The sequence below is a fragment of the Triticum dicoccoides genome, chromosome 4B (assembly GCF_002162155.2).
Source record: "Triticum dicoccoides isolate Atlit2015 ecotype Zavitan chromosome 4B, WEW_v2.0, whole genome shotgun sequence".
NCBI lineage: Eukaryota > Viridiplantae > Streptophyta > Magnoliopsida > Poales > Poaceae > Triticum > Triticum dicoccoides.
Genome location: NC_041387.1, coordinates 617792474 through 617805133, shown reverse-complemented (window position 1 = coordinate 617805133; position 12660 = coordinate 617792474). Strand labels below are relative to the sequence as shown.

The following is a 12660-nucleotide window of genomic DNA, read 5'->3' as shown; positions in this document are numbered from 1 at the left end:
TGATTTGGACCTGGATTCGTGGTGGTTTCGCTAATGAAATCGGAGCCCCCCCCCCCCCTTGCTAAAAAAAACTATGGTTTGGATGTGCATACATGCGTTCATAAATATGAATGTATGTGTATCTGTATAAGCGTCTGTGTCTGTATTGTGTTTAAAAAAAATACACTAAAACATGTGTTGATCCCCTAAAAAAACATGTGTTGATCCCCTAAAAAAACATGCGACTGATACTTTTATGAAACCCAATATCTATATGTAAGTTGACTGAATTTGCAATTTGGATAAGTCAAATTTTGTGTGAGGAAGAAAAAAAAAGATGGTCATTGGATCTTAATCTAATGGCCCAACTATGTGAAATGGTAGCAAAAGGTCAATGCTACTTGTTGGAGTAGTTAGTTATGCAAAGTAAACCTTTTACGGGTGATATCACGCGGACGCGCGATGAAGCCGAGTCGGGCTAGCTCTAGCTGGGGTAGATTTGGTTAGCTGGACCGTCCTGCACATCACTACGTAATCATCATATATAGAGTGGGGGGCTGCTAATGGAGGGTGGGATGTCAACGTTGCCGAGTGCTTTCGGGCACCGGTCACCACTCCGGCCAGCGATGCCTCCCTCCTCTCTCATAGCCGGCCAGCCCTAGCCCCCATGGCCATGGGGGACCAAGGAAACCTACCCGGTCGAATAATTGTGAAATGGCATCTCGCCTCGCCTCCATGTATCGACGAATGATACTGATACAACGCCCCGGCCGTGCGAATGGACGGACACGGATGTAAACCCGACGGCGGGGAAAACGTCGGGCTTGCACGTTTTGGATGTTGTGATCGGAACCACCACCTATTCCGAGCGCCGCCTGCGCTAGCACGGTTGGTGGCCCGGCCCGGGGTAGGGCTGGGCAGCCACCCGATCTGCTGCTGGAACTGCAGGTCTGCAGCTAGGATGTTCCATTGCGAGTTGTTGTTTTGGTGCCCGTTTTTTTTTCTCCCTAGGCCTTGTTGTGGTTCATTGTTAGTGGTGGAGCAAGCTGCTCAGCGGAGCTCGCTTCCGAGACGTCGGCCTCCAGGGGTTTCGGTTTGGTTCTGTAGCCAACCTTCCTCTCCGTTTGTTTCTTTCTTCTAGTTTTGGGCTTTCTCTTGGTCCTTCCTCTGTAATTTTCTTTTGCGCCTCGCGTGCACTTACATGTACCTGTACTGACTGCCAAGTCACCTTCGAGTTGGAATATAACAAAGGTGGAGCTAAACCCCGTCAATCTCGAAAAAAAAACAGAGGAAATCTAGGCCGCATTCGTTGAGATCTTGTATGGAGTATCAGAGCAACTTCACCGCGAAAAAAAGGAGTATCAGAGGAACTCTGCTTGATACCCCCCACACACAAAAAAAAACTCTGCTTGATATACAATAACGAGCACTGCTTTCGATCTGGCCGTCGGCTTTGGTGCAAGTCCCGCAAAAAACGACGAAGGTTTTTTTTTTGAGGGATGAGAAAGGGCGACTTAGAGACATGGGCATATTGGGCAGTAGAGAGCTATATTAAAGCTCAAAAAAGGTAGAGAGCTACTCCCTCTGTCCCATAACATAAGATGTTTTTTGGCACTAAGAAGGGAGTATATTACAATAATAACACTGGATTACTTCTTTGCTCTACAAAACATACTACTACCTACTTTTATCCATATAATTCTGTTTTGAAAAAAAACTTTTATCCATATAATCCCTACAATTGTAAATATCTAGAGGGATCGACCCTGCAGTGTTTAGCTTGTCTGTTCTGTATATATAGCAGTTTATGTTTAATAAGTGATAATTTTTTTGATAAACATGGCCAGACTTAAGCAATTTAACATAAGGGCATCTCTAGATCCCCAAATCGTATATATAATACTCATAAAATATAACTTTTCTTCCTCTAAACAACAAAGTTCTGCCTAGTTTTAGTCTGGATGAGTGACTTCTCAGAACATTCATGTGGCTTCTCGTTCTACCTCGTGGCGTCGACCAGCTCCCTACCGTCACGTCGTCGACCCCCTGGCGGTGGAATCGAACCGTGTCGTCATCCCGCAAGCCTGCCGCTTTCGCCCGTACCTTTTCCTCACTCAACGATGCTGGAATCGGCTTTTCCGCCACCGACAGCACATCGTCATGTAGCTCCACCCAGTCACCACCCGTGGTCAGCCCAGAATCGGGCCGAGCGACCTTGGAGATGACATAGCCAATTCAAGCGCAAGCCCTAACCAATCGATGGCGTCGGAACCGGAGAAGTCGATTGATGGCGTCGCCTCTGTCGCGACCCCTACCGTCCGCCCGCATTTGTCCCCTCCATGCCTGAGAACCTCCTATGTGACTAGGCAACGTCGGTGGTGTCCTTTGCCGCCTTGGGGCCCTAGCCGGAGTTGCGTCGCCGGCCGCTGTCACTTCGATCCCATCCGCCATAAGGTGTTTGTCAAACTACCTCTAAGTTTATTTTTTTCATCAAAGGAAGATCTCAAATGAATCATTAAAGCCTCTTATGTTTAGATGAAGAGGTTGTGGGAGATGATCTTCGATGATTCATCCTTGGAGGAGGAAGAAAGAGTTGATGAATTTGAGTTGATGCTGCGGTCGCTTTGGAGGAGGATTTTAGGAGACGAGGGTGTGGTTCCGAGTTTTGTCGAAGGTTGTTTCTTCGAGATAGAGTACTGGCTCATGACGGTCTAGTGAGGGATTACATTTGTGCCGAACAAGGTATATCCCTCTTAATATTTTCGGCACCGATTCCGGATGCACTGATCTCTCTTCAACACCATTGCAAAAAGTTGTGGAGAAACATGATCCTTGATTTCAACCAAGAAAGAATGCAATAGGGCAACAAGTGCAAGTCAATTGTAGAAGATTACATCAACCATGTGAGTCCTTGCTTATGGTTGCGCGGCCGATGCCATCGGTGACTTGTTCACATAGGAGAAGATCTAATCCTCGAGTGTGTGAGACAATTTTGTGCAGCTGTGATCCAGCTCTATGGACCGGAGTACTCGAGGAGGTCTCCCACTGAAGAAGATATCAAAGACTAATGGAAGAAAATGAAGAGAGATGTTGGCTAGGAATGCCTGGATTCATTGACCATATGCATTGGACATGGAAGAATTGCCCCGTGGCATGGCAAGGTTAGCCCATAGGGCATTGCCACAATCCAACCGTCATTCTTGAGGCGATTGCATCACATGATCTTTAGATTTCACATGTATTCTTTGTGATCTCTGGCTCTCACATTGATCTCAATGTTCTTCAGTGATATGCTCTTTTTGCGAGTCATGTTGTCGGTGACAATCCACCATGCAACTATGTTGCCAATGGCCGTGAGTATAAGATGGGATACTACCTTGTCGATGGCATCTATCCTTCATAGACCACATTTTTTAAGACTACACACAAACCTAAACGTAACGAAAAAGCTCACTTTGCAGCTTGCCAAGAATCCGCTAGGAAAGATGCTGAGAGAGCTTTTGGTGTGCTTCAAAAACGCTTTGTGATTGTCCATGATCCTGGTGAATATTGGAATCTTAAGACCATGTGGCAGATCATGGGAACATGCGTTGCACAACATGATCATCGAAAATGACAGAGGGAATCCAGATGGCTTTCGGTATCACTTCAATGGGCACCCGCTGGAGCCGGAACATAACCCAAATAGAATCAAAGCCTTCCACCAAGCACACCGAAGGATCGAGAGTCATCAAGCTCACAACTGGCATTAAGATCTTATTGAGCACCATCGGTGCCTTCATAGCACTTGATTCTTGTGCTTTTACCATGTTTATTTGAATGCTTTGTTAATTTGGACCGTACATTGTGTTCGAATTTGAATGGTTATGTTTGAGAACATTAAATTTCTTGTGTATTTGAATTGTGTGCACTTGATTGTTCAAATTTTTAATTGACATGTCGTGATAAGTTTGAAAACGTTTTGAAGAATAGGCAAAATATATTTTTTAGGATAGGGGATATGCCAGATGAGCAAATGTCATTTCATTTTAGGGGAATGGGATAGGGAGAAGGTTTTGGAGTTTTGGTACACGAGATCTGATAGAGATGCCTTAAGACATCGTAGACCAGAATGGAGAGGGGTTTTCTTTTTCTTTGAAAAATTGCAGGAGAACTGTTATAATTTCACCGACACAAGAAGGGTATAGATACCTGCTCGGTTAATTAAAGAAAGTTAGGGTTCGTGCCTCTCGCCGGCGCCGGCGCAGGTCCGTCTCGTCTCCGGTGGCCCTAGGACCATGGATGCGCGGTGGATCTTGCCAAGGATCGGCGGGAGGGCTCCGGCTTTAGTCATTTTTTTCAATCTTGTTAGGGTTTGTGTCCTACTCAGGAAGTCGAGACGGCGGCGGTTCCCTGAAGATGGAATAAAGGTCTCCCCGCCTAGCCCCCGTTCCGGCGGTGCGTCTAACATCGTTGGTGGGCGTGTGGAGGTGTGTCTCCGGCAGATCTATCTTTGGTGGATTTGCTTGGATCTCGTCGTTGTTTGTCTACGTTCGTGTGTCTTCGGTTTGGATCCTTCCGATCTACGTTATTTTTCATCAGCGGCGGTTGCTGTTCTGGGGTGCTGGTCCTATGGGGCCTTAGCACGACGACTTCCCGACTGTCTACTACAACAAGTTGTGCCCGACTCCGGCGATGGAGGGGCGATGACGGCGGCGCGCCTTCGGCTCGCTTCGGTACTTGTAGTCGTCGCTAGGTGGTCTACGAATCTGGATGTAATTTTTATTTCTGGTATTCGTTGTACTGCCATGATTGAAGATGAATAGATTGGAAGTTTTTTCAAAAAAAAATTAGAGAAAAAACCAGGCAAAAAACTATACAAGCATGCACTGAGTGAGAGATGGCAAGTGCGTAAAACTTTCAGATTCAAGATTCAGCTACACACCTATAGACAGTCATTGGCAAGATGGCCGGTGCAATTTTGTCAGCATGCAGTGAGCCGTTTAATTTGGCAGTGGATTTTCTGGCAACTCGGCAAAGAAAGGATCAAGCTCGAGATTGCCACTGGGAACGCACAGGCCACTCCCTGTAGCTAATGTGTCAGCTTATCACGGGTCCTCCTCTTTGACGGCATGCAGAGGCCCTCCTGCTGCCATGGAGGCTTAACTGTTTGATGACTGCCAACGCGCAAGCGCCAGGACGACGACATTGACCGCGGGCCATCAGAAGGGCCTCAGTCTTGGTCGATCGCTGCTGGAGGGTGAGACCTTCACAAGCCAACAACTGCCGTTACTGTGCTGTATGTATGACTCACTAGTAGTGAACAAACACATATGTTTTTACAGTGCCATTCACTACCAGCCAAGCCCCTGAATGTGAGCTTCTGGGCAAAATGCCCTGCTCTGTAGCTGCAATGCTAGTCCTTCTCTTTTTTCTTTTTTTTTTCTTTTTTTGCTCGGGTACGTAGAGACTAGAGACTAGAGGGACGTATACTACTGTAGCGGTCACTGGGATGGGTCGACATGTTGCAATCTCGTGCAGTATTTTCGTACGCACCACATTGTTCGCCTAGCTAGCGAGCGAGGGCACCCGCCTAGCAGCTGGTGGTGGTACGACTGCACTGTATGCACCATGTCTTTAGTACTAGACTAGAAAAAAGACAGGCTGACTGGAACCGAGGGCCAACAGTGTTTGTCGTTGTTGCTGCGCGAATGAAAACGTTGGGAGAAGAAAGAGGGTAACGTTGAAGGTGCGACGGCGACGGGGACCAATGCATGCCCCGACCCCGAGAGTTGAAGCCCAAACAGCATGCAGCACCATGGAGAGACTGTTTGTGACCATGGAAAGAGAACAACGCTGGCGTGCCTGCCAGAGAGACAAGAAGCAAGCCCCTCATCCGTAAGTAACAGTGCCACATAGCTGGTGCATGCAAGGGCTCGCTCACAAGAAGAAGGTGGTGGTGGTGGGCATCGCTGCGCCGCATGCATGCATGCATGGTCACCACCACGCGGTACCATTTTTACTTGCGCGGAACAAGGCACTGCAACGGATGGTTGCCTCCGTGTCATCGCCGGCTGATGGACTACAAGACACCGCAATCATGCCCAGTCCAGTCCCTTTCATAATCGATGCCGCCCGATGCCTACAAGAGCGTTTTTTACACTAGTGTAGTGTCAAAAGCGCTCTTATATGAGTAGCACGGAAGACGACAGACAGAGAGAGAGAGAGAGAGAATGGACGGAACTGTTGAAGTAACAGCGTGATGGATGCGGGGGCGTCTCCGGGTGAATGGAATGGCGAGACCACCGAGTACGGCGGCCGGCGCAGTGGTCTCTGGGGATGACTGGTGTTATACTGGCCGGCCGGAGCGGGAGAACGGTCAACCAGAGCTGCTTCAGCAGGCGCCATTAACAAACTACCAGGGCGCCGTACTATCCATCCCTGTTGCATACGCATGATCATCTGCGTGCAGGCCGCTGAGCTCACCAACAGGAACGCGCCAATGCAGATTCCCGGCCGGGATAACGAACACCTCTGGACCGGTTACCTTCCTGTCTGTCTGCCGGCATCGTCCCGAGATGCTGCTACTCTGGAGTAGAGTAGTATGTATCCAACGTGTGACTGATTACCAACTTGTCCTACCAGCAATCACATAGCTCGAATCTTAGCGGATGCACATGCTGAGGATTAATGGGATTCTTTCTGTTCCTACCTTGGTCCTTTGCCCAGTCCCACCATTGCATGGATTGTGCACTCATTTGGCATTCCCAAGGGGAAGAGAGCATTGCTGCCAGGATAACTGAATTGCCAAAGATCATGATCAATAATAAGGTGGGTCACCGCAAAACTGTCGGCAGTCCCACCTGACATCTCCAGCTTGCGCACACATCCAGTTGCCACCAATTTCATTGAACTGAAAGCCCAATGATGAATACACCTCCAAGTAGTATTGATTTGCAAAGCGTCAAGTGCGGCAACCGGCCCATATCTCCAATGCACCAAGAATGCGTTGCACTGCCTGCAAAAGTCGTCAAGATCTACCAAGTTTCGTAGAAACATTGTTGTTTCAAACATAGTAGTGATCCCATGGAATGTTCAAATAACAGCAATAAGTAAAATCTTCTATACTACTAAAAGATAAGCTACATGGGTAAATTTGGCGCATCTGGTTACAATGCGGAATAGTACTAAAATGGATGACCCATATTGGGTAGCGCATATGAGCTTCAACTGAGGAGAATCAAAATTATAATGCGGGCCTCATATATGTACTCCCTCCGTTCGGAATTACTTGTCGCAGAGGTGGGTGTATCTAGACGTATTTTAGTTCTAGACAAGTAATTCCGAACGGAGGGAGTACATGTGAGTGAAAGGAAAAAAAAATGCATTTACCTACCAAACTATTTGGGTATAGAAACATTGCCAGCACAGTAAGTGCGGGGACCTTTTATAGGACATAGCTTTGTCATTCCAATCTACTCAAGAGGAGAGGAAAAACACCTGACTTGGACACTATTTTACATGTAACTAAGCATCCAGAGGACAAAAATAGACACTTTTTCCCAAGGGAGATTACACGAACAAAAAATGTAGATAGCTGGGCACAGCCAATTAACACATGTGATGCACAACCTAATACAACCACACTTCTGCAGGCAATAGTTGTATTGCCATTTGGAACTGGGCAGGTATGCTTAAAACGACAGAAAATTCACAGGGCAGATGTGAATGATACAGTCACAGCACCCAACCGAGCCCGTGACCGATGTTTATCTGCCACTTTCATGAGATACTCTTTTATATTTACTTGTTTGGCAAAGTAGTTAATGGTAGCTGATTCAACCACAATGGTCGGAATAGTAGCTAAATATTGTCAATCCAGTCCAACCAGAAATAATTATGTAGCAAGATCCCCATGAAATCAGAAAATACATGGAAACATTCTTCAAGTAATATTGATGATGAAAACTGTGTACAACCATACATGCTACCTATAATCTGAAGGTGGGTAATCGGCATGCTCTATCTTCCCAAATACTAGAACACATGATGTGATCACATCTAACTCCATTGGTAAGTATAAATGAACCATATAATGACATTGGGTGCCAAAATAGTAGTTAAAAGACCTGAGAGGGTCGCTGATGAAATCTTAGTTTACCACTGAGTCGTCTTCATCTAACAGATGCCAGGAGAGGCATTATCGGTTTTCAGGAAGCACGGGCAGTGAATTTGCAGGAAATACTGCAGAAGTTGACCCTTCCGCCTTCTTCCTTATCTGCTCTAGAAGCCTATGAGCTTCTCTTACCTCATAGGCCGAACCAGGGCCACAGCTTTCATAAGCATCTATAACTCGTTGTTGAAAATCCATGGCATTCTTGTAGCTGCAATAAGAAGCAGTATCGAATGTAAAATAGAGACAGGGGTACATATATAAGAGGTGCTTTACTATAAATCGTTAGAACATGGCCAGAAAATTGCATCCAGTTGTTCCATAACAGATATAACCCACAAAACATAAATTTAAGTCAGCAATCAAATAGCTAATTAATGCAGCATCTGCTTTTTACCATGTACATGCGCCAAACTAGGGGGGAGTTCAATTTGGCAAAATGCTGACAACATCACACAAACCAACAGAACAAGCATTACCTACAGATAGTTCAACTTGGATATAGTTTCGGATTCATTCATTAGTCATAAAGGCATAAAGCACCAAACATGGGATCTTCAGTTTTTCATACAAGAGTATTATATTTGCTAATTAATGGGAAACCCATCCATATCTGCAGGTAGGCATGGAGTGTGCTCGAGAAAGATCAATTATAATTATAATAGTATATGTTACAATTCTTAAGCTGTCACGACTCGTACCTTTTCTGCCCTTAGTAAGTACTAGCAGATTAGCACTACATCCCTACTTGGCCAAGCTTAAGTTTACACTTTCGGGTTTATAAGGTTAAACTGTGCTGTAAGCAGGATTTCCCTTCTAATTGTGTACTGTTATTTTCAATCTCAATGTAGGGCTGTCCCTTGCTGTATTAGGAAACAACTAGACTTTTTTTTTCTTCCTATATTTCATCTACGAGACCACCAGAACGATATGGAAACAAAAAAAAAATCTGCAAGCAAAGTTTATTATTGTTGTTGTTATTATTATTATTATTTTGCAAGCACCAACAGCAGGACTTCCAGAGACTCTTCTATGCAAACAACAACTGCAGCAGTGGTTGCATAATGACCTACTAATCATAATTGGCAATAGACCATATAGTTGCTCAATTACTTCATATAGGAAAACCAAATGAAACACTATTGAATATGCTGCACAACATAACACATATAGAATGTTGACGATATTTCTGACACCATCTCAAAATCGCTCAGTCAGTTTCTACGACGGCAGAGCGGGAGTATAATAGTACTTTAACTGAGATATTTTCCATGCTGCCTTCAGTTCCATAGATAAACTCTGGATAACTTAATAGCCTACAGGTAACTCTACAGGATAGCAGCATCTTTATTTCAAAGACTAGTAAAATATGAACAGGGCAAAAGAAATTACCTCCCCATCAGTCCATACGCATTTGCAGTGCACTGAATGATCTCAATGGAATCCTCATGTTTCAGCCCAAATGCAGCATTAATGATGTCACTTGCAAGACCAAAGAACTTAATAGATGATTCCGGTTGGCCCATTTCAATATAAGCCTCGCCCAGATGCTTGTAAGCAAATCCTAACCCAAAATGCGCAGGTCCAAAGCAGTTCTTCAACTTCTCAACAGCTTTCTCCAGAAAAGGAACAGACTCATCAATTCGTTTTGTCAGCAGGAGGAGAAAGCCCATCCTTGCAGAGATGCTCCCCTGAATGTGCTGCATCCCTGAGGCACCCTCGAGAAACGCAAGTGTTTTCTTCATCAAACACAAAGACATCTCGAATTCATTCATTGACTCATACAACATCGATATCTCAGTGTATGCGCCAGCGACCCGCTCAGAGTTTACGGAACGCTTCGCATCAAGAGTCTCACGAGCAATCTCCAAGCACCGTCTAGAGTCACTGGACCTCTCCTCGGAGCACAAAATCTTCGCCATCGCGACAAATGCTAGTGCACGCTCCTCGCTCTCCTTGCTAGCCCGCTTCATCACCTTCTTAAGGTCATTCATCGCGTCCTCTGTTCTCCCCAACAGAATACGCAGGCTGGCCCCGTCGATTTCGACCAGAGAAAGCTCTGCATCCAGCCCCAACCTCTCATACTCCATCCTAACAAGCTCATTCTGCTCCAACGCCTCGTCATTGCGACCCAGCCCGGTATAAGCAACCACGAGGATCCTCCGGACCTTGGCCGCCTCCGCGGAGCCCTCACCGGACCGCTTCTCCGCAATCTCCAACGCCTTCAGACACAACGGCAGCGCCTTATCAAAGCACAGCACTCCCATGTAGGCCTCGGCGACGTCCCTGTAAGCATCGCCCAACTCCGCACTCCCTGCACCCAGGAACCGGCATTTCAGCTCCAGCGCGCGCTGGAAGCTGGGCACCGCCTCCCACCGGCGGCCGATGGCCGTCTTGGTGCGCGCGAGCTGATCGTGCACGGCGGCGGCGACGGTGGCGGCCTCGGCGCCCCCGCCCTGCAGGGAATTGACGATCTCGGCGGCGGCCTCGAGGGAGTCGAGGCTGTCGGTGAGGGAGCCGAGGCGGCAGGTCGCGGCGCCCGCGAGGCGGAGCGCGCGCGCGACGGGGAGCGACCAGCCGCCGTGGGACTCCTGCAGGGGCCCGAGCGCCTTGAGGGCGAGGTCGAGGGCCTTCTGGTGGTCGCCCGAGGACTCCTGGCGCTCGGCGGCCTCGAGGGAGGCGAGGGCGTCGGCGGCGGGCTGGGCGGTTGGCGCCGCATCGGGGGCAGGGGGCGTGGGTAGGGCTGCGGTGGAGAAGGGGAGAGGGCGGTGCGGGCGGGGAGGCGGGGGCCGGTGGAGAGGGAGAGGGAGAGGGGGTCGGTGGTGAGCGAGGGGGCTGGAGCGGGCGGCGAGGAAGAGGGATCTGTGGAGGCGCCGCATCTCCGCCGGGTTTAGCGGCTGTGGGGCGGCGAGGGAGCGAGGTGGAGAAGGGTTTAAGCCGGGGAACGCCGAGCGGCCGGTGCGGCGGCGCCGGCGGGTTAGTCCGAGTGAGCAGCGACCCTTCGCGGATGGGAATTCCCTATTGGACGCTCCTTGCGTCAAACTGTCGACTTATCGCACAGGGTAATCTGACTAGCTAGAGATTTTGGGCCGGCCCTGTTGCGTCAACCAGGTTCCGGTTTTGGAAACGTTCCCAGCCGGTTCTTACTGGTTTTAGGAACCACCTAGAAGGTTCCTGAACCGGTTTTTCTATATTTTTTCTTTTTTACTCTTTCTGTTTTTTCTTCTTCCTTTTTCTGGTTCTTTTTCTTTTCTTCTCGTTACTTTTTTTGTTTTCTTTCGGTTTTCCTTTTCAAGTTAATTTCTCTTTTGAACAATTTTCATTATTTGGTTTTTTATTTTTTTTGGTTTTATTCTCTTTCTTTCAAACTTTTTTCAAAATATTTCATGTTTCCAAAAATTGTTCAGTTTTCAAAAAAATGTTCTCAAAATTCAAAAATTGTTTAAAACTTTCAAAATTCAGAAAATGTACCATATTTCATTTTTTTTCTTCACGTATTAAAAAAAATCACGCTTCCAACGTGTCAAAATTTGTTCTGAAGATTCAACAAATGTCCGTCCTTTAAAGAATTGTCCATGCTTCGAAATTTCTTCCCCGTTTGTAAATTTGTTCTCAAGATTCAAAAGAATTTATTGCTTTAAAAATTTGTTCACAATTTCCAAAACATTCTTGTTTTCAAAATATGTTCAGTTTTCAAAACAAATGTTCTCAAAATTCAAAAATTGTTCTCATTATGAAAACTTTCAAAATTCAGAAAATGTACCAGATTTCAATTTTTTGTTCACCTATTCAAAAAACACGCTTCCAAATTTGTTCGGGATTTCTCAAAATTGTTCTCCATTTCAAAATTTGTTCACAAAATTCAAAAAATGTTCGTGCTTCAAAATTTGTTCTCCAAATTTGTACACAAATTCAAAACTTTACCATTTTGAAAATTTGTTCACGAATTCGAAATTTGTTCGGAGAAAATGTGTATGTTGTTCAAGATTTGTTCACAAATTCATAAAATGTTCCTATTTTGAAAAATATGTTCACAACGTAAAACATTGTTCACTGTTTTTCAAACTTGTCCGTGATTGTCATAAATTGATCAGTATTTAAAAAGGGTTCTGTTTTTTAAGGTTTGTGCAGAAAATCAAAAAATGTTCATGATTTAAATTTCGTTCACAAATTCAATTTTATTCACATTTTGTAAAAAAGATCCTGTTTTTCAAAATTTCGACACATGTTCAAAAATCAATCCCATTTTACAAGTTTGGTTAAAAAATACATAACTTTTCAAACTCGTGCGTGCTTGGCAAAAGCGTTCGTAATTTAAAAAAAATGTTTATTTAGTATTTTCAAGAAATGACAAAAAAGGGAAAATAACCCGATCAGGCGATTTTATCTAGTGTTAAAGTATTTGCGTTGCCTTTGTACTTCGAAGAGCAGTAAGGCGCAGCGGTTATCTACTTGGCTTTGTAGCGGAGCGATCCCGAGTTCGAATCCTGCGCGACCCTCTCCTTTTTTCTTACTTTTTTTAACACTGC

General features: G+C 45.9%; 1 protein-coding gene across 1 annotated transcript; it reads right to left on the bottom strand.

Moving 5' to 3' along the window:
• Window positions 1–7887: 7887 nt before the first annotated feature.
• Window positions 7888–11111, bottom strand: LOC119291793 (protein KINESIN LIGHT CHAIN-RELATED 1-like). Its single transcript, XM_037570600.1, has 2 exons — window positions 9524–11111; window positions 7888–8342 (listed from the first exon to the last, which is right to left on the bottom strand). Exons 1-2 carry the CDS (start codon window positions 11008–11010, stop codon window positions 8159–8161), a joined length of 1671 nt encoding a protein of 556 aa, XP_037426497.1. The 5' UTR covers window positions 11011–11111; the 3' UTR covers window positions 7888–8158.
• Window positions 11112–12660: the final 1549 nt, after the last annotated feature.

Bases quoted from the DNA above. Each gene is read 5' to 3' on its own strand.
- LOC119291793 (XM_037570600.1), bottom strand. From the start codon at position 11,010: ATGCGGCGCCTCCACAGATCCCTCTTCCTCGCCGCCCGCTCCAGCCCC. The intron at 8,343-9,523 runs GTAATTTCTTTT...TTCTTATTGCAG, and splicing joins GCGTATGGACTGATGGGGAG to CTACAAGAATGCCATGGATT.